A 22,256-nucleotide genomic window follows, 5' to 3' on the forward strand; every position below is an offset into this window, starting at 1 on the left:
ACAAGTACGTACGTTATGTAGGTACTATATTGTATACCAATGGTGTACAACAACAAACTGTATACTACCTATTACTATTATTGTAGCCGTTTATTACCTATACCTAACAATACCGGCTCGGCACTGTTGGCTAACCTGCCGGTCCGTTTGAACCGTCTCGCCGCCGCCGCCGATTTTCAAAACGAGTAGAAACGACAACACACAAACGCACGACTACGAGCACGCCGCCGGTCGGTACGGCGATTCAGTAATCAGCCGGCCGCCGAACGCGACGGATGTGTTCTGTGTTTGTTACCGTGAGTGTCAAATTATATCGTGTGTCCGTGAGTGCAGCGTGCGCGCGATGAAATTTTGTGGGACGCCGGCCGCAGTCGTCGTCGTCGTCGTCAGTCAACGTGCCCGGTGACCGGTCCCGTCCGTTACGCGTTAAGTTCCCACGCCATGCCGTTCGTGCAACGCGCCGTGGGCCCGGTCCACCTGAGCAGGGTGAAGCTGCACGACGAACACGGCGTACCCACAGTCCGGGACCGCGAGTTGGACGCCGTCACCAACTTCGCACTGAGCAATGCACTTCGGCAAATGGCCTCGGTGGCCGCGCTCGCCGATGAGGTGTTCCGCGAACTCCGCGACCAGTTAGCAGACGTGGCCACCAGGTCGGCCGGTCTTAAGCGCCGCGTCCAGGCCCTCAGCCACTTGGTCGACCACGCTGACCCCAAAGCCGTCACAGTTCGTAAGTCCAAAAAGTTATCTATACTCTGTATAACGTTTAACTTAAGCAGTGGCGAGCACAGGGGAGGGGAGGGTGGTCAAATGGTCCCCCCCCCAAAGTGTATTTCTACAAAATGTCCCTAACTTCTAGTAGCAGTAGGTAGTATGTAATTTCAAGCCCCTCTCAGGAAAAAAATTCTGTTTAGAACACTAGGACCTGTTAAATACAATATTATTATATTGTAAGGACAATACTCAGTTATACCTGGTTATAGAAACGTGCAAAAGTCTGCAGTATAAACGAGTACATACCTGAAACTTTTTATTTTACGTCTTTACGTAGGTATAGTCGGCGTTTTTATGCCATATTTATCATGTCACATAAAAAACAAATTTCGCAAATGCGTATAAACAGGCTCAGAGGGGCCCGTAAACGAATACGATGTACTTATAAATATTATATTTATGTACATAGACGCTAGCCCGTTGGAGTGTGGTCTCTGTTCGGTTTTTATTTTTAATAGCCTTTTGAATGGACAATAATAATATCGTAACTACGCACTTTTATATATATTTATGGTTTTGGCGGGAACAAAACGGGACTGTTGAGAGTAAGACTATAATGCCAAGCACGTTTCGAGAAGGAGACATGACCCAAAATTATACCCTTCGATTTATTTAATTTTTTTTTTTTTTTTGTTTTGTTTCGTCAACGTGCGGTCTACAGCACCAGTAAACCCACTCACATATGTTTCAAAATCCGGTCCCTATAATCGTATAATATAACAACATATTTCGAGGGTTCACACGCCGATGGCGTGAAACTTCTTGGGCCGAAATTCGTGTGTATATAATATCATTTTTATTGATTCTCTGTAGTGGATGGTCCGTGCCGTCGTTATTTTTTATTCGTTTGTTTTTTTTAACAATCATCGGTTATTGTTAAATAAATTATAATGAATGAATATCGGAAGTTAATTAATGATTAAGTAGATATACGTCTGTACGTAATAGTGCCGATAACTAACAGGTATTATGCGACGGTTAGAAAAAGCGATTCACTGATATAATATCAGTTGTAGCTTATAATTACTAATTAGAAACAAATATATACATACATGTTAGAACATTATATTGGATGTACCATGTACAATATTTAATTATACAGGTAGCGTCAGGAATAGCGAAAAGTATGTATGTTCTCAGGTGCAATTCATGAAGAATAACGAACGTTATTCTTCCAAGGTTGTTAGTGAATATACCTATTACTGAATATAACGTATTTTATTTTAAAACATAAAATACTTTTAAGACATTTACATTTCGAATATCGGAAAAAATAAAAGATGATTATAAGTCAAAAGTTGCCGTCAAAACATTCGTTCTGTAAATAGGTATATACTGCTATATTATATTCCCATATCGATGGTGAAGAGAATAGGCGCCTATATAGCAACAGTGACCTAGGAAAACTTTTATCAATCAATTAACACGTCGTCGTGGTCGTCTTTTGTACAGCGATAATTATAATTGTAGTGTTATCTGTATGATTGCATCGTATGATAACAAACATAATATATTATAAACTGGTTTCTGCACTGGATATAACAGTTGAAAATTCAAAAACTAGCCATATTGTCATGTATCTATATTATACAAAATGTATACAATTTAATATTATATTGTTAATATAATATAATATTATGTTGTTCGTACTCTACACGCAAGCGCACGGTCTGACGGTTATATTTCCGACCTTATTTTATTATTATTATTATTATTATTATTATTATTTTATTATTTTCGACTACAGGTTTATGCCAACCAGCAGTGTGCAGCAGTGCAGCTGGTGTCGGTTATTAAAAACAGCAGGGCTGTATTATATAAAATGGGGCTCACTAAAAAAAAAAATAAATAAATAAACCGGATCTCTGTACCGACGTATAGTATTGTAGGGAGTAACGACACCCTTTGAATTCGGAGACTCTTAACGGACAAAACGGACCGGATGGATGACCGTTTAAATGAATTTATAATTAGTCGAATCTGGAACGGTCTCCGAGAACAGATTTTGCACCGTCCGTGGTTGTAAATATAATTTTGCACTCTCACAAATTTCAGTAGGTCACGAGCGCGTATCGTGCAAATATTGTATTGCATTTACGTTCTATGCAGCATGCAACATTAACATCATATTATAATAATATAAGAGCCGTGCAGACATGATTTATATGTAAAATGAGAAATGAAATCATTAAAGCCCAATTTTGAATTATATTCTTTATAACGGTCTGCAATAGTTGTATGCATATTTGATATATAAGATATACAGTAGTATACATAATATTACATTATGTATACACAGGGCTGGTTTCGGAAATAGGTGACGTAGACACAAGCTTACGGGAGCCATGGGGGCAGTATTTCTTTAAGAATGATAAAAATATAGGGGGCTGCGAAATGTGATTTTTCCATACGTAAAAATCACTATCGCCAGCCTTGTACCTATGCTGTTATTATAAATCTTATATATTTTCTATAGCAAGTATAGACACGTACCTATGATATTGTATAATTTTCTATACAAAAATCAATGCTTATACATCTTAATTTTGATTTTTAAGCACAAATTGTTGAGTATTATTGACACTTATTGTCAGTCACACATTGTCATGGTCACCAAGAATCGTGTTTAATGAACTTTCGAAATGCAAATTCATAAAACAACATAAAAGTATGTGTTGTTATTCAATATCTAAAATTATTCGCCTTCATAATTATTTTAGAAGATGTACGGGTAATTGCATTTTTTTAAACTACAGCAACTTCAATGTGCTTAAGTGTACAATTGTACAAATTACAATCACAATGCCTCCATAGTATTTTTTGTTTTCAAAACGTAAGCATTATTGATTCTTAATAGTAGTAATTCTTGTGCTAATTTAGCATATGTCTTATCCTTATTAATAATTAATATGAACTATTTCAAAACTATATTCGTTGTTCCTATAGAAGATTTCTTATTTTCTAAAATCACTTTAAAGTAAATAAATTTCGAACCTATAATAGTTTTTAATGAACATACTGCAAAAGTGTTAGTATAAAATGAAAAAAAAAATAAAATAAAAAATTCAACGTTTCAATACCAACACTAAATTTATTAATTCGAAGATGAACTAATTTGCCTGGGGTCCAAAGTGTTGGTCTCACAAAAAGCATATTTTTCATGCCTTGACAGAGGTAGATAACGAGTTGACGTGTGACGTGCTCTTAAGTGCGTGACATTCCACCGTGTCCCATAATATATTTTTTTTTTTATAATTAATTATCTTCATATGTTTACAGTTATCCGTTTATCCGAATTTTATAAAGTTCAATAATTTATGTGGGGCCTAATGTGGGCCGTTAAAAACTAATGTAAAACAAAAACATGAAGCCAATGGGGTAGGAATGTTGGGTGACAGTGGTTTCCGACTTTTAATCTTGACGAGATTACAGCTGTATGAATGTATAATACAACTATTGTCTACGCCAGACGCCATTAGGACGGCGGTGCCATACTATTATTATTATTATTATTCTTGTTATGTTTTTTATCGGCCATTAGCCTTGGACGTTCATTCGAAGACTAATCGCATCTCCCGCGAGTGACGTTAATTAAAATGCATACTTTCATTTTACATATTATACAGTGTTCGTCAACACCTAGTCCATCGTATAGGTCGTACCGTGATCGTGTGTGACATAGCATTACAGTCGAGTATACAACTCATTTCCATCGAGTTATTTTGTTAACTGTGTAAAATTGTATTTCGGGATGTGTGTGTGTGTGTGTGTGTGTGTGTGTGTGTGTGTGTGTGTAGTGTAGTGTATGTGCACGTGGCAGACAGCAGAAGCCGTACTCGTGATGCTGGGAAACCATAGGTGAACAGGGTACGTTACAATGTATAAACGTCAACTCTTCTCTACCGTCGGAATGATTGGGTTTCAACGAAATTCCTCGTGAAAAATGTAATTTCTTTTTTTTTAACTTGTAAACTATATCTCTGTCACCCTCCGAGAGTGGAATACGTATAATGTATCTATACATGGAGAAACCTTTGCAAGTATTGAAAGGGGTAAAAATATATGGTAGATACATAATATATTAGTATAGGTTTTTCGAAAAGCGCTAAAGTTACTATCAACATGTGTAAATCGAAGGGATGAATAGAATATATACGCCTACGCCATACGCCTTGTGTTTTGTACCTACGTGTATAATATTATGTACATCGAGAAACCGTATAATTGTTTGAATGTCAAAATAATTATTAGAAAACAATATTAAAATCAGTCGCACGTTTTCATGCATAATTAAAATGACTACGGAATTAATACATTTAATTCATATTCAAAAACTTATAATCACACTTCCCCACGGATTTATATATTATGTATATGAATTTTAAATGTACGTTTTCTTTTTTACCTACGGATAATGTGGTTATAAAATTATTTTGAATGCGTCGTATAAAAGGGAGATGGTACATTAATAGGTTTGTGAAGGGGATTATAAAAAAACTGCCGTTAAGCACGTTCATCATTGATTCTAAGTAAAAAAACAAATACAAGAGGCATATTATTTATTTCCATTACGTTTGGTAACTATGACTACCGGAAGTTAATCAAACAAAATGTTCATATCACACTTGGAAAATATGCCTACCAACAATTATAATTAAAATTAAAATATATTTATTTGTTTATTTTTCGAACAACGCTTGGAGTGTTGATAATGAAAAGATAATTTTTGTGAACAATAGCCGTACGTCGTATACGTATAATAGCTTTCATCGCGTTAATATGTCGTTACCTATTAAATATAATTATGTACCTATAAACTCATATATACTTGAAACGCTACGTGATGTTAAACGTTTCATGATTATTGCATCTACTGTAGTATTATGATAAATTTATAATATATTATAAAAAAAAAACAAAGCCTTGGTTTTGCATTAGCCAGCTGGATAAATATTGGATACAAAATCTAGACCTAAAACCCGTCTGCCGTTGCCATCTGTGCTCCATTTAGTCCCCGAAATAAATCGCTATTAAACCGTCGTCGACGGTTCGTTTGCGTTTCCTACGATTTCCCTGTGTATATTCCATCATTCATTTCAAATACCTACTTACCTACGAAGATGATTAAATATCATTATTATTCACTAAAAACACGTGTACCATATTTTTACCTATCCCATTGCAATTATCATTGTCCATTCATTAGCCGACCGACCTTCAGCGGCCATTTTTTCCCGCGTTCGACGACGAATAGCACGCAACGGCAACGGCTGCAGCACAAAATAAATACTGCTGCAGGTGAATATACTCGTCCGAAGCGAGAATGCGTAGGTACATAATAATATTATATAGTTTTATACATAGTAAATTCAAATTTCTCCGTTTCCATTTTATTCGACCGATTTCATTGTGTTTGGATGACCTCAACCGACAACCGGAGTGCTGTGCTTACCCCTGTCCCTGTACCCCATCCTACTAGGAGGTCGCCGTTAATGTAGCGTCTCTCTGCGGGGGTGATGATCGCGCCGGATAGCGCCTCCGGACAGGTTACCGCATCGCCGGGCATACATACGTATATTATACCGGTCTTCGGGTCGTAAACATTCCATCGGAGGAGTGGATTGGAACCCCGGAGTAGTCAGGATTACCGCGAAAACACATATTTTTCTTTTTTTCTTTGACGAAACACGAAACCCGACCCATCGCCCCCGCCGACCCACCCCGGGATTCCCTCACCGACGTTGCCGAACTTCAAGGATGACCGCATTCTCTGTGCGAACGGTAGAAACACCGTCGTTATACGCCGGTCGGCGGCAGTGTACCTATATTATAGTTCGTGATGTACCGTGAAAAGTGAAACATTCAGCTGTTTATAATTTAATAGTAATAATAATAATCTTCGACTGGTTTACTGCTGGTGATTTACAGCCGCGGCTAGCAGACGAACGAGAATAATAATAATATAATTCTGGTCGAGTTATATTAGGTGACGCGGATACGGTACGTTTGAGACGTCGCCAACAGAGAAGACCCCTCTTAACGACGTCTCTGAGAAACAAAATAATAGTAATCGTAAAAATTGCAATTTTTCGAATATTATAATGCCATTTGTTTTGCCGTTACAATAGATTAAACTGAGCACGATAAAGCGTCACGATGTTTAAGACCGTTTGAGATCCCACACGAATTCGTCTCATTAAGTACATTTTTTTAGCTACAATCGACATAATAATTGCTATATTTTATGACAATAGTATAGATACAATAAAACGCGCGACATCGTAACGACTAACTACGATGCGCTTTCATCGAGATCCACGCATAAATCGCTATAAATGATTTCGATAAGGGAACTAACGATAAAGAAAATAATTTATGCTTCAGTCATAATAAAAATTCTTGGTAAAAACCTACGATTTTTTTTATGAAAGATATAATTTATGACACGTTACATAGCCTAGGGCGGTTTAAAATGTGTAAGTTAAAACAAATACCAACATGTGTTGCTTCGTTTCCATATTCGGTTGTATAGTTAATAACCACAAAACGAAAAATAAACTCTACTGTAAAATCGTATATTATATATTGTATATGTAAGATTATTAATTCTAAGACTTCCAAGTTCTTCCATACACTAATGATTTAGATGTATATATAATTTATAAATGTAATATATTATAATATGAATAATGTCTTGTTTGGTGAATGTTCTAGGAGTAAGATACATTGTTATTAATTATCATACCATTTAATTTCTTAACGATTTCAAACTTAAAACACTTTTATAAAAATAAAAAGTATCCTTAAATATGTATATGAAAATAGAACAGTATATTAAACACTTTTATGTTTTTAAGCATTTACCACATTAAATTACCACACATAGTTTTTTTTATGTGATAATTAATACAGACTAACAATAAATCAATTTCTCAAATGAAACAAAATACGTGTAATCCAGCTTACATAATACAATTCCACTAAACCGACAGAAATGTATTGGCAACACACATTTTAAAACAATTCGCACGAACGAACTGCTCAATTAAACACTCTCAAATACGCAGTATTCAACACTTCGAAATATTATAAGGCCAACGAAATTTAAATCAGATTATCTCTATGTATAATGAACAAAAAGACGATATTCCCAGAAAATCATGAAAACGATGTAATATGATTTACACTCTTCTTCGATAATGCAAATCTTAAATACAGTTTATCGTATTTAAATTAAAAAAATGTTTTTCACACATATAAATATTATGGGTACTATTTAAATATTGAATTTTAAGGTCAGGTGTTCTCTAAAAACTTGTTGGCCTCATTGTATACGAATGACGTATAATGTACATCATGTAAATGGCATACAATCTAGACGCACTTGTTAAGATTTTTAACTGAGGTTTTGGATCATCTTCACCGCTTCCGGTAATGCAGTTCATTTCAATATTTTTTTTCGAGTGCTGCTCTTTGCGTTCGGTTGCCATTCATAGGTCTGGTGGAGTCGCCGCTTCCGTTTCCGAGATGATCCCCACTAACGTGCGCCACAGCTGTAACCAAACACCCGTAGTCTCTTCCGGTTGAGGGCATATAGAAAGATACCAAAACTTATTGTGAGACCAATTTAATTACAAAGACACTAGAAAATAACCCTCATCCTTTACACCCTATCTACAGTTTCCAAAAAAATACTAAAAAACCTCTGTTGTAATTTAAATCATTTCATTTCACCGACAAAAATATATAAATACACGTCATATACAACTAAAATAATTTATGGTCATTGTAATTTTTTAAAACTAAATACTAACAGTTTCAAATATTTAACATTAGAAAAACATTTTATTCACGAATTTACAATTTTTGAAGAATTGGGTTTTAAACGATGGAAGAAATTCGTTTATGTGAAAAATTGACATTTAAATCTAATCAATTATTTCATTTTAATGTTCACAATTATGTTTAGCTAAGGCAAATGTTCATACTATCATCGATTAAAAATACTTAATAGCTATTTATTTAATGTAAATAAAACTATAATGGTGCCTACTTAAATAGTAATGTTCATATAAATACTCTATAGTTGACACACAAATGGCATTTAAAAAAGAATTACTAAAAGTTAAGATAATCGTATATATTTATATGGTTAATATTTATCTAATTATCAATGTTCTTCATAGAACAGATAATTGCATTAAATCAATTAATAACAGATAAAATCATTATTTTGAAAAGGACATTTTTGTGATTTATTGCTGAATTTGTATAAACAAGGATATTCAAGTAATTATTTCTGTAAAATATAATAGGTACTATTATAATATTAATACAACTAGGCATTAGTTGATACGATATAACATATAAATTTAACTTTATCGACATATTACAAAGAGCAGATATATCAACTATAAAATAAGCACAGATATAGCAAGAAAATATATTGACGTACAGTTAAAAAAATTTTTTTAAATTTAAATTTTGCATTTGGATATACATAGGTACCTATTATATTATTTTTTTATTTAAACGCGGGTAATAATCATCGTACATCTCGATTGATCATACCTCCTTCAGTTTATTACATTTTCGAATTATATTTACAAAATTATAAAAAAAAAAATTTGTTAGACTAGGAAAATTATTTTTAAAAACAAAATATTTTAAAATGTTAAGACTCGTAAATATTGTGTACTGGAACTGAATTGCGGAATGAAAACAAAGTAGGTAAAAAACACTCATGCAATATAATATGTTTATTCTAAATTATTGCGATGCAGACATGCAGTGCGGTATTACAATCGTAACGTGACGCGTTAAATTCCAACAAATCGAAATCGTTTCGTTTCCACGACTTGATGTAGGGTGTAAAGGCGCATATATATCGCGTCGTAGTATTACTTCACCCTCCCACCACACACACACACACACACACACACACACACACACAATATCATTCTGATATTACACTATTCACACGATCATTTTTCAAGATTACATCGACCTGGCTCCCCGCGTTTTGGGAATCCTTTGTACACCATAATGTATGAGGATAGGAACTGGTTTCGTGCGGCTCGTATATTATATTATTATATATTTATTATGGTCTTAGGTATATATATACATTATAATGTTCACCGCCGTATACATATAACATCAACAATAATAATAATAATAATAATACGACGTTCGTCGTTCACGGGTTGCTCGCCAGTCGCCGCCACACAGGTATGAGAAGGTCCGACGACGACGACGACAACTACTCGGCGTCGAGGAGGACTCTCTACGACTAGCTCTATTTACCTTGAGAATTTCTAACCCGTCCATTGTGCGCGTAGGCGTCGGAGGGAAATTCTTAGAGGCACATCGCCTCGCCGACCGCCCCGAGAGACGCACACCTGGGCATCATCCGTGGAAAGGCGGAAAGGTGAATAACCATTATACTTGTAATATACGTACACCGCGATGACTCGTGTGGCGTTCGTTTCAATATTATCGCACTTCCTGTGCGCGTGTGCGTTATTGTGCCCGGGCTCGTGTGTCTTTGAAGAACACCGCCGACAGTTGTGGTCTAAATGTCGTTATGATGCAACGTAAATATATTTTAATAGAAAACGCCGACCACGATGAGCCGTACCCGTGTATGCGATATTGAAATAATGCTCGTATAATCGTCGCGATTAACGTGCATTTTTTTGTTTCGTCCACGAAATCGTGTACTACATTTTTAGTCTCGTCTCGCCGCATCCCCGGTACTGCGAGATAGTAATGACCATGTCGCTGTCTTACGTTATCCGTGTATTCCGTCCGATTACGATTTGCCCGAATGCCACGGAAGATTTTTTAGCATTTTTTACACGATTTTATAATATTTATGTAACGCGTCATCCGTTCAACGACTGTGCAATTGTCCTTCTCGGTACGAGTATGTATGTCATGTGTTGTTTATCTACATTTTCAACGATTTCGTAAACTCGTATTCGAATGTCTCTTCTTCCTCCACGCGAAGAGATAGGCAGCAGGGGCAGACAGATCCGATGGGCGGGTAGGCAAATGCCCACTGCGCCGATCCTTGTATTTTTGTCTACATCTTAAAGTAATAAATTAAACGAAAATTATACACTACAAGTATAAGTTTATTTGTTGATTTAAATATTTACATTATTTAATTTGTATTTTAAGTATAATATTATGCATATATAACTCATGTCAAGTACCTACTACTAAAATGTGGGCTGGAGGGTGGAATCCTCTAAACTTAAATATCTGACAGAGCAATTTCTCTCGATCTGACACCGTGAACCTCCTCGGCTAGTGTGGTTATGAAGTGAACGTAGTTGTAAACAAACATCGTGCCGCCGTTAAAGTTTGATGCAAAGAAGAAGTTAGAGACTGACTGATTGTTGTGCAATAATTGTGCAAACAGTATACATATGCTTTAAAAGAATTTATATACATTTGTGGTAAATTATGATAATATGTATGTGTAAGTGCGTGTCAGCACTATTCATGTACGTTTTGCTTCTGAGAAACGTGTGCGTACAATAACTAGATCGAATTTCCACTGCCTCGAATGTGTTTGTTGTAACAGTATTTAATTTAGAAAAATCTCTTATAAACCAAACGAACAATACAAAATATCGTCGTAGTAAACTGTGTAGTGTACTATAGTGTGTATAGTATCGTGATATATTGCAAAAAGAAAAAAACAAATTCTTAAAAATTCAATTTTTATCAAATATATAAAAATCAAAAGCATTGTTGTAATGTTGTGTATATATATATATATATATGTTGCAACAGGTTTAAAAATCGTTTTATTATTATATTATGTACATTTTTTTTACATAATATTATTGTCTACATTTACTTGTGACACGTTCAATAACACTTGTTGTAATAGAGTAGAACCCATATATATACCTAAATACTATACATAGGTACACATATGTGCGCAGCTATATCGCATGTATATTCTATATACTTTCTCTCAAGTCCCTGTCTATAATTTTCTGCAATCTTTAATAGATTACGTCATAATGTCGCTCGTAAGAAACAGCTCCGTTTTTATTTTTCCTGTAATACCAACTTCCATTGTACTCATTTTTATCCTTCAGATTTTAACTAACCAAGTCTTTTCAAAAATTGCGATCACATTTTTTACACGACACCGCTTATATAATATATAATATATATATATATAGTATAATAATTGGTCACGTAAACGATATATTTTCTTATTCTATCGACTTGAAATCGTATCCCATATCTACCCGACGGACAATATACGTAAACGTTTTTTGTTGTGTTCATTATTACATAGAAATACGTTCGATTTATATATATATATATATATATATTATATTATATTTTTATATGTGCCGCGGAGCGCGTTGATCGTAATTTACTATACAGATATAAAGTCGATTTTTGTTGTATAATACCCACCCTAAATACATTCTTTACAAAACACATTACCACTATGGAATGCGTAATATCAGAAAAATATCCAAGACGATAATATATATTATAAGGTAGTTATAAAAGAAAAACCAAATACCTATAGTTTGTACATTTATAGTTTATCCGACGAGAACTGATAAAATATAAATCGAAGTGCACACCGCGAGTCTGCATTGAAAATGATCAAAACATTGTGCGCATAGCACCTGCAGTGTTCGTATCCGCAATACGGAATATATGCGTATAAGGTACCTTCTATATACAAATGTCCTTATTATAGTTGTGCCTGTGCGACATTTTATCAATGGCCTGACTGGACAACGTCTCTGGTATACACGAATATATTGTATAGCCTTATTTATACGTACATTAATATATATTTAGTATAAATATGTATATAACTAACTACCTATTGATCCGGTATACGGTTCACGCTTTATTCAGACTACGTATCTCGAGAGTGACCAGAACCCGATCTTAAAATATACACATGCGATTACTCGAACGAATATAAAAACACGAAGTCCTATTTTCGTGTTTTCGTTAAGTCACTGAACATTTTTTTTTTGTTTTTATTTTTATTATATTAATACGTAGAGAAAAAATATGTCTTCTGGACGAATCATTTCAATTAATTTTTCATCGAGTATTACGACAAAAAAAAAAATAATAATCTAGTGGTTTTCAATTCCATACACTTCATATATACATACAAACCATGTAGTTGAGTATAAAATACGACGCGTGTGTGGAGGAGGAGATAACGCACATACATTCACATCACATAGTATATATGTATACAATTTGTATTATACTTATATTGGATAGATACATATTAAACTGTCACACGCGGTGACAAATTAAATTCACGCACGAAAACCAGTTTTCATTGAGTTCTGGTCGAAATGAGTTTGCAGAAATGCTTTTATCCGAATTGATTTATATTATAAATGAAATAATAATAATATAGCGCATTGTAATAACGACATGGGTGCGTAGCGCGGTGCATATTATATGCCACTGACCGTGTTCGTCTGCACAGATCGGTTCCGTTGTGATGAAATACGCGTGGCGTTTCCGCCAAAAAGTTTAATTTTTACGACCGGGCAGGGTCGTGTCCGTCCGGAAGTCCAGCCCGAAAATTCGACACGTGAAATTAAACGGGATGAAACGCGAGCGATGCACAACAAACTCATTATATAACATGCGCTCGGCGACAATAGCACATTAAATCGTAATACAATTGGGATCAACGTGTGTATTAAAGTGCGTATGTTACACACACATTCATACACACACCACATACACACGACGACACGTCATTCATGACCGATCGCTGTAGTACCCTCCACCCCTAAACACATGGCATCGTAAAATCAGTACCCAGGTGACGTCGTACACGTATTATGCATATATACATACCATGGTTCGGGGGTACACACCTTTGCATGGTTTGAGGGTTGTTTGGTATACGGCCCCGATACGTTACGAGAGAACAATAACGCGTAACGATCGAGCCGAGGTTTGGGGGCCGAAAAAAAAATCATCGCGGGGGGGACTATAACACTTGTGCAGCGTGCGTGCGATTTATATATTATAATACTGAGGGGATGTCGATGGGGAGGCGTGGAAACGAGAGATAATTCGTGATGTGAATTGTTAGGAGTTTGTTTTTTTTTTATAAATCGAGTGTTCGCTGCCAATACGATTTTTTGTCTATGTGTGTATATGTATAAGTACACTGTATAGGTGGAACACATGTACACCACCTATATAATATAACTTACTATATCGCCATACCGCAGTGATCGCGAATTCAAGTGGCGCAAAAATCATAAATCGAGAGTGGGCACGTTCGTGCAGTTATACGAGAGTACCTATGTATCCATATAAGTACTCGCAGAAGGGAAATTCGGTTCCCTGTTTCCGTCTAGTCCAACAATATATGATATATATATATTTTTATTTTATTGTTGTAGTATATCATACTATTATTATTATTATTATTATTATTATATATTATCATATGATATTTAATATAGTTTGGTATGAATAACCGTTCTCGCTGAAAGTAATAAAGAATTAAAAATCGCTATGCCTATAAACAAAAAGTACACTCATTATTGTTTTCCCGAGTGTTTTCGTTTGTTTTAAGTATCAAATTTAATGATATTATACTCATACAATCATATTACTGCTATATCTTTGAATTAATAACTATATATCAACAGTATTTTGTTAATTAAGAGAATATATTATCATGTAATTTGCACATTAAAGTATTAATTGAAATCATGTTGTATATGTCTCTACGATAATTATTATTATAATAATATACTAATTGTTACTAATTGTCTCAATTACATTATGTGGTCATATGTGTGAGTTCAAACGGGTTGATTTATGAATCATAAAAAATTCTGTAATTTCCAGCAGATGATCTCTTACTTTCAAAATAAATTCTAAAAAGTGACAAATGATTGGACACATAATATATTTTTATACCGTTGCATTTCTCGATATATTGCTGTGATTGTTTAGTGTATGTTTTAAGTAAGTATACGAAGCTTAAAATGTATTTGACAAAATGCAAATTCTATTATTTTATTTATGAATATAATATATAAAAACATATTTTTCCAGAATCAACAAAAAATTTAAAATTGTATAAAATAATTATTAAATTTGTTAATACTTACCAACGTTGTTAGCATGCTATTTGTGAATTATGAATGTATATAGCCGTATAGGTACTTCAGTTGGATTGATAATATGTACTCATTTCATACATACGATTCTATTCCTATAAATTGTACCCAATATTATCCACGATGAATATAACGAAAACTATCCATATATCATACATCTTAATTATTTTTATATCATCTTTCTTATGGTGAGAGGCACGTCTGTTTTATTAACTTTTTAACAGTTTCTTTTTTAAAAATATTTTTCGATATAACAATACATATATATTATATTTATATACATAATATGCCGTTTAACGTCATATAAGATTATGATACAATATGTTCAAATGTAAATCATTAGAACCGCTGCCGCCGAACCATAGCACGTGCCATACTCCTGCTGCCGACCATCTGTCCTGTCTCATATTTTATCACAATATGCCGCCCGTATGTCAAACCATAGACTCTCTTTCTTCTGGTCTTACCCACACAATGAAATATGAATGGAGTTTGTTTTAATTATTGTATTATTAATATATATATAAAGCACGGTCATACGTATGTCTTGTGGTTTCAAACATTTCATGACTATTATTGGAAGGTACTGACGTACTGCGGAAAAACAATTTCAAACCGCAGTCACAATGAATTCAAACTTGTATAATTTGTTTTCGAGAGATCAGCTATTTCATTTAAAAAATAGCGTAACACTCCAGGAATGTAAAACTCCTTTGAATAAAAGCATTTTACAATAACTACGCGCGCGTCTGTGTACAGTATTGTATACTATAGACGTCTAGACAAATAAAAAAAAACCAGCTCCTTAGATTTTGCCATGTTTGAGCGTTGTTCTACACACTTATATTTCATTATACGTCTTACATAATAAAAAGAAGATTGTTATTAATCAAAATCCGTCGAATTCGTCCCGTTGTTAACGGAAAACTATACGAGTTTGTTATTAAAGTACCTAGGCAAATATGCACAGTACACACGCTGTAATAATATATTATAAAAATTATCATTATACATTCAATGTGCATTTTGTTCGTCCGTTACTGTAATACTAACGAGTGACGGCTCAATACTGCAGCTGTCTAACAGTCTAAGTATTCTTATTTTGGTTTCCTCAGTGTTTTCGGGACAACAAAATATTTGTTGGTTTAATTTTGTTATTCACTTAATTGTCCCAACATCACTTTATTAATGTGTTTTTACAATAACAACAAAATGTAGACTTCGTGGTTTTCTTTAAGTACCGGGTGCAAAGAAAGGGCAGTCATATTAGAGTAATATAATCATCTAATAGGTTTCAAAAATTGTAATCAGAAAATTCGGTATACTACTTAATATTATTAAAATATTGCTAAAAACACATTGGTTAGAGAATACTGATAAATCGACCTCGAAGCTGAAGGTAAAATGTTCTATAGTCATTTATTTAATTCTGCCTTCTAGAATATTACCGAAGACAAAACCGCGATAATTCGGCCATTCGAGATGCCAGCAGCCTCGCGATGTTGGTATTTACTGGACTTGTAAACAATAATAAATAAAATAAGCCCGGTCACGTCTATTCCGAGAGACCGGAGTAAGATGTGTCATTTCACCCGATAATCCATGATAATGCCCTCTCCCTTCAAATAAAAAGTCCTGGATCTGTGCAGCTCGTCTACACGACCATAAGCGATTTCTACCGCAAATTCGTGTGCGAAATCCTGTTCAAGGCTCAATTAGACGACGAAGTCTGTTAAAATGCGTACACACACGTCAAATTCGTGTATAATAGTAATAATACAACGGCGCAGAGCGCCACGGGCGAAAAGCAGTGACGCTGTAGACTAATGCGTGACGCCGCGCCGTCTAGAAATTAGAGGCGGTTCGCGACTGTCAAACACTATACCCTTGACGTTTCTACTTGGAAACACCTTTGTTGGTTTTTTTTTCCGTTTTTTGTTTTTGTCTCTCTAGTACTTAACAATGTTTTTTTTTTTTTACAGTTTTTTATACTGATAATTATGTTCTCCTATATTTTCTTAGGTATATTACAATATATTAAATGGCGCAGAATTTATGGTTTATAGATTTGTGTACGCCTCGCGAATGATCGGTTTGCCCAGTTTTACGGCCCCGTGCTATTTTAATTTTTGCATAGGTACCCGACCGTATTGAAATGGCACAATAGCTATTGTATAATATAGGTATACGCACACAATACTTACGCGTCACCGCTGCTGCTGCTGCTGTTAGTGTTGATCAGATTATTTTTTATTGTTGTATATAACACTTGTAATAAAACATAAAGCATTATAGTATACGCGTACATCGTACATATTTCGCATGGAATATCAACGTATTTTATACCCCGTAGTAATAGTAAATAATGAAATAACAGCATAATGAACAAACACGCATTGAAATAAACAAATCGTGGCGTTCTTATTTTCCGCAGCCCGACGTACGCTCTTTAATATTAATAAATTATTATGGACGAAATGCCTCCTCGCTCTCATGGAAGTATATTGTAAACCACACACACACACACACACACACACACACACACACACACACACACATACGTGTATAATATTATTATGATTATCACGTTTTGTTTGCTCAACATCCCGCGGGCCACCACCAAATCGCCCTTAGTATATTGCTGTATGTGATGTTCGCGTATGGGCTGTGTAAAAAATATACCTACCCACAACGTGACAATCTCGTATATTTTCGTTTTTTGTGAACCTCATGCTTCGATCTAGAAATGACAATATATCACACTATACATTATAAATATAACTATATAAAGTATATTATATTATTATACCGTGCTTTGAGATCGTTATATATATGTACGTCAGAGTGGAATAACTTTTTGAACCATCCAAAACAATAACGCACTATTTATGTCTGTTTGTTGTTATTATTTTGTTTTTTTACGATAGCAATTATTACGGTATAATAAATTACACAATTAGATGAGAAAATAAATTATGATATTGTAGGTGCGTACACCGTGCTTATTTATTAATCATTTGGTTTCCTGTACAGAATACACTACAATTCAGCACCCTGGATCGATTCGTTTCACCATTCTTTTCTCGTATTGTTTATTTCCTTATTTTCACTTGTTGTCTTGTTTCTTCTAATTTCGCAAATAATTGTGCTAAAAAAAAGTGATAATGATAATAAAACTTGGCTGTGGAACAGGTATTGTCAACAATACGGGTGGTTTGGAAATTAAAAATTACCGAAGCATAATATTCGAATGTACCTCGACAAATATTTGTAGAAAAGGAGACAATTTTTTAAAAATAAACAGTTAGATATTCTTTTGTTTGCTTTTACATCGGTATGTTCCATAATAACAGTAAAACGTCGGACGTATTTCTGACACTGTCTATACAATAGTAATAATAATAATATGTCCACAAGTATATTTATTTATCTGACTATAGAAGTTGCCTACTTTGTGGTTTATCTACGTGGTTGAATAGAAAACATCGAGTGTGCTTACAATAATAATATTATTTAAGAGCCAACACATTATTTCTTATGAATCTAGGCATAAAGGAGTAAAATCACAAACGTCTATAACTCAATCGGTTGTGTTTCAGTACAACATGATATAGCAATGTATTTTGAATTATCGATGTAACTCATAGTGACGGCCGCACGAATGCATCGTTTCAAATCAATAATATACTATTATAATACTATGTTCAAGAACGCTTCACAAAAACTTAGTTTTCGCGTGTAACCATTATTATGACGTACCTATAATATAATATATTATATTGTACCTTTCACCCTCCATTAATCATAATGATTTACCACTTTAAAATCTAACACCCGTCGGGTTGTTTTAAAGATGTTAACATAATAATAATATAGCGCACCACATTGAGCACGGAAAGACAATATTATAATGTGCAAGCTTATATTATTATGCGGTGTTCGTCGACCGCGTCATCGTAACCATGGTTCCGGTATAGATGACATCGCGCAAATTAACCCGTGACACGTGTATAGAACGCACATAACATGTAATTTGGTTCAATTAGGCGTATAACCCGGTCGTCGATAATTTGTCAGACTCCGTGGGCGTATTTTAATTTTGGCCACTTAATTAGCCATCCATCTCCGCGGCGTTGGCACACGTAATAATAACAACCTCGGTGGAGTCTTACACGTCATATTATAATAGGTAGGTTCTGTTTAAGAAATATAGCAATACACAGCCCACAGTACTTATATAATATTATTGTCATATTGTTTAATACTATTGCGCTTAGTCGTACTTATAAACCTTAAGGTTCACGGTAGGTATATGAACGCACCGATTATACATATACGTCGACCGCCGGGGAAAAATGGACGGCATAAAAAGCTGCTTTACCCACGACGATTGTGTTCGGTCGGATTTATTATTATTATTATTATTATTATTATTATTATTAGTAATAGTAGTAGTAGTAGTATTATATAGTAGTATACCGGCTTTGGATGACGCGAGCACAAGAATCTCGTTTAATTGGTTCCGTGTAAGAAGAGCGGGAACGCAGTTATTTTACGACCGACCGGTAAACTCTGCTTGTGTATATATATATATGTATAGAGGGACAGGCCTATATTGGTATGTATATAACATATAAATATATATACATAAGTGTTGAATACCTATTGAAGAGCTGTGGACGTGGAGAGCCCACACGATCGAATGGGAATCACGTTTTTTTTCCACCGACCACCTCCGAGAGGCGACCGTGTTGAATAATACCGCGTTTGGGTTTTATACCGCCCGTTTACCGATAACATTGCAGTGCATACTCCAACCGTCTGCGTATTTATCTTAACGTTTTCGCCACAAGATCCTTGGGTTTCGTCTTTTGCGCGTTTTCGACAATTTAAAACTGAATTTTCGTTACGAACTATAGTGAAACATGTGTTTAAAACCCATTGGTCAAATGTGAATAAGTAGGTACCTATATTGGGCAGTTATATGGCCAGACCTTGAGACGTCGTAAACAATATGAATTTAAAGAGTTTGCCCACTCGAACCATCTAGTGTATAGCGTATACCACAACCAGCTTGTGTTTTCACTCGGACAAATGTCGTAAAATTATCCTCATTATATTTAATATACTCATATCTGTCATTGGGCAGGCGCGTGGGCCGCAGTAGATTTTATGTAAATATCCTCAATTGACGAACAAATTGGCACTCACGTTCGTGCTTAAAAGATATACTGCCACGATTTAAATGAGAACAAAAAAAAACAGTTCCGCTCCTAAACAAAACCATTCAGACAATCGACAGCTAAATAATGTGGTTCGTTTATCCATCGATAACAGCTCTTCGCTATGGCACATATCATCATTCATCAATATCGCGTGTAGTTCCGTTTGATTTATAATCAATATTAAAGAATACAAGAATGCTAAAAATGTAAAACCGACCAGTGTTAGATACATAACATACAATATACTACTATAGCCTTATAGGTAGTAGGTACCTACCTAATATTATTAGGATAAATTAGTATAATACTTAAGTTTCTTGAATGTTACAGACTCCACTACAGTCCATATTCTACCAGTTCGATATAATATTTATATTTTAAGACTCTGTTTTAATGCGCCGATCATATTCCCGTCCCTCCATTGATAAATAAGAAAAAATGTATAAATAATTATTCATCGAGTTAAATATACCGGTCTATTCGTTTCATAAGTCGAAAAGTGTCTGGAAAGATGACTGTGGTGAAACGTCTCTATGGGGCGTTATTTTTGGAATCCTTGATCGTTTTTCCGTCGCACATTTTATCTCAGACCGCATGGATGGCGATGCAGCGGGGGTGAATCATTTTTACGTCTATATGCACATGCAACACATACAGATACGTGAGTGCGCGCGCACACGTGTAAGTATCACATTTAGGTTTTACAGTCGCGTAAACCCGGTATTCAATTAGCCCTAAAAACACTCAAACCCCTCCTATAGAGACCGCGATTTATGGATATTGCTTTTCGTCGGCTCGAAGCACTGGTTTCATTAACCCTCGTTGATACACTCCTGTGGGAAACAATGTCACGGGGATTATGTCCCGAAGTATACTAGTGTATAATATACTTAAACTCGTTTTAACGCCTCGACTGTATTACTCGAATGAACGCAAGGAACGCGTAAATCGTAATATCTTGACGTAGATTATTATAAAATCGATCTTTCTAGAAAAGAATATAGGTATATTATGTATTAAATTATATGTAATAAAATTCTTATGTCCAAAAAATAAAATAATAAACATCTTCCAATGAACGTGCCGGTTCGTTCCATTAATAAACAGTATCTTGATTCTTGAGTACTTTTAGTATACAGGACTACTACAGGAGTCAAAGTTCAATCCTTGTAGACAAATAGGTATAGTCAATAATAGATCATATATTATTATAAGACATTAGTTATTATACTTATAATCGTTTTTCTTATTACTTTTCGTAGTCTACTTTTTTGATTCTAGTCAAATACAAACAATTCATAAACATTTAACATACGAATACTCTAAATACCAAAAAATAACTGCCTTCAAATTAAACCCGTTTGTTGAATATGTGTCAAATGTCAAATGTTTAAATATATACAATACACACATACACATGCTGTAAGCAGTCACACTTTTAAAACGGTAACTTCAATCTAAACGTATTTGAAAAAAAAATGGAATCTATTATCCAAGATTGGCACACTAAAATATATTACACTGGTACCTGTAGTATATATTATGATACGTGTTTCACAGCTGTGTCTATAATACTGTCTTCAGTCACCATCAAATTATATATTAACTACAGTGCTTGAATTTGGGGGACGCGGTAGAGTGGGGTACTACTTCTAACTTTTTTTTAGTGGGACGTCGATGTGGCCGATGTGGGCATCATTTTTTCATTGCATTAAATTAATGCAAATACATATTTTTATTTCTATTATTGTTATTACTGTTATTAGAGCAAAAATGAAACAGATATGATGTTGATAAGTGATAACAGATAAATTCAATACATTTTCTTTATAGAATATAAATAACCAACACTGACGTTTATATTCTCGAAGATGCACATGTTTTTTTATACTTTTGCATCCCCCTTAAATTTTTTCCCAGTTCAAAGACTGATTAACTATAATAGGTAGTTATTGTTATTCTTCTGGTTTATGTCACTTCAAGTATGCTGTGTATTTTAAAAAATAAAATCAAAATATTATGTCTTTTGGTATAGAATAAGGTGAGGTAACCACTTTTAATGAACAAACCACATTAAGCTTTA

General features: G+C 34.4%; 1 protein-coding gene across 1 annotated transcript in view; it reads left to right on the forward strand.

The window, feature by feature from the left end:
- Positions 1-213: 213 nt before the first annotated feature.
- The window catches only part of LOC111039814, a 43,349-nt gene continuing 21,306 nt past the window's right edge, over positions 214-22,256 (forward strand). The window contains exon 1 of the mRNA XM_022323450.1: positions 214-730. Coding sequence (XP_022179142.1) covers positions 442-730 — 289 coding nt within the window. The 5' untranslated portion in view covers positions 214-441. The remainder of the gene's footprint in view (positions 731-22,256) is intronic.

Source organism: Myzus persicae, unplaced genomic scaffold (assembly GCF_001856785.1).
Source record: "Myzus persicae strain clone G006 unplaced genomic scaffold, MPER_G0061.0, whole genome shotgun sequence".
NCBI classification, from domain to species: domain Eukaryota; kingdom Metazoa; phylum Arthropoda; class Insecta; order Hemiptera; family Aphididae; genus Myzus; species Myzus persicae.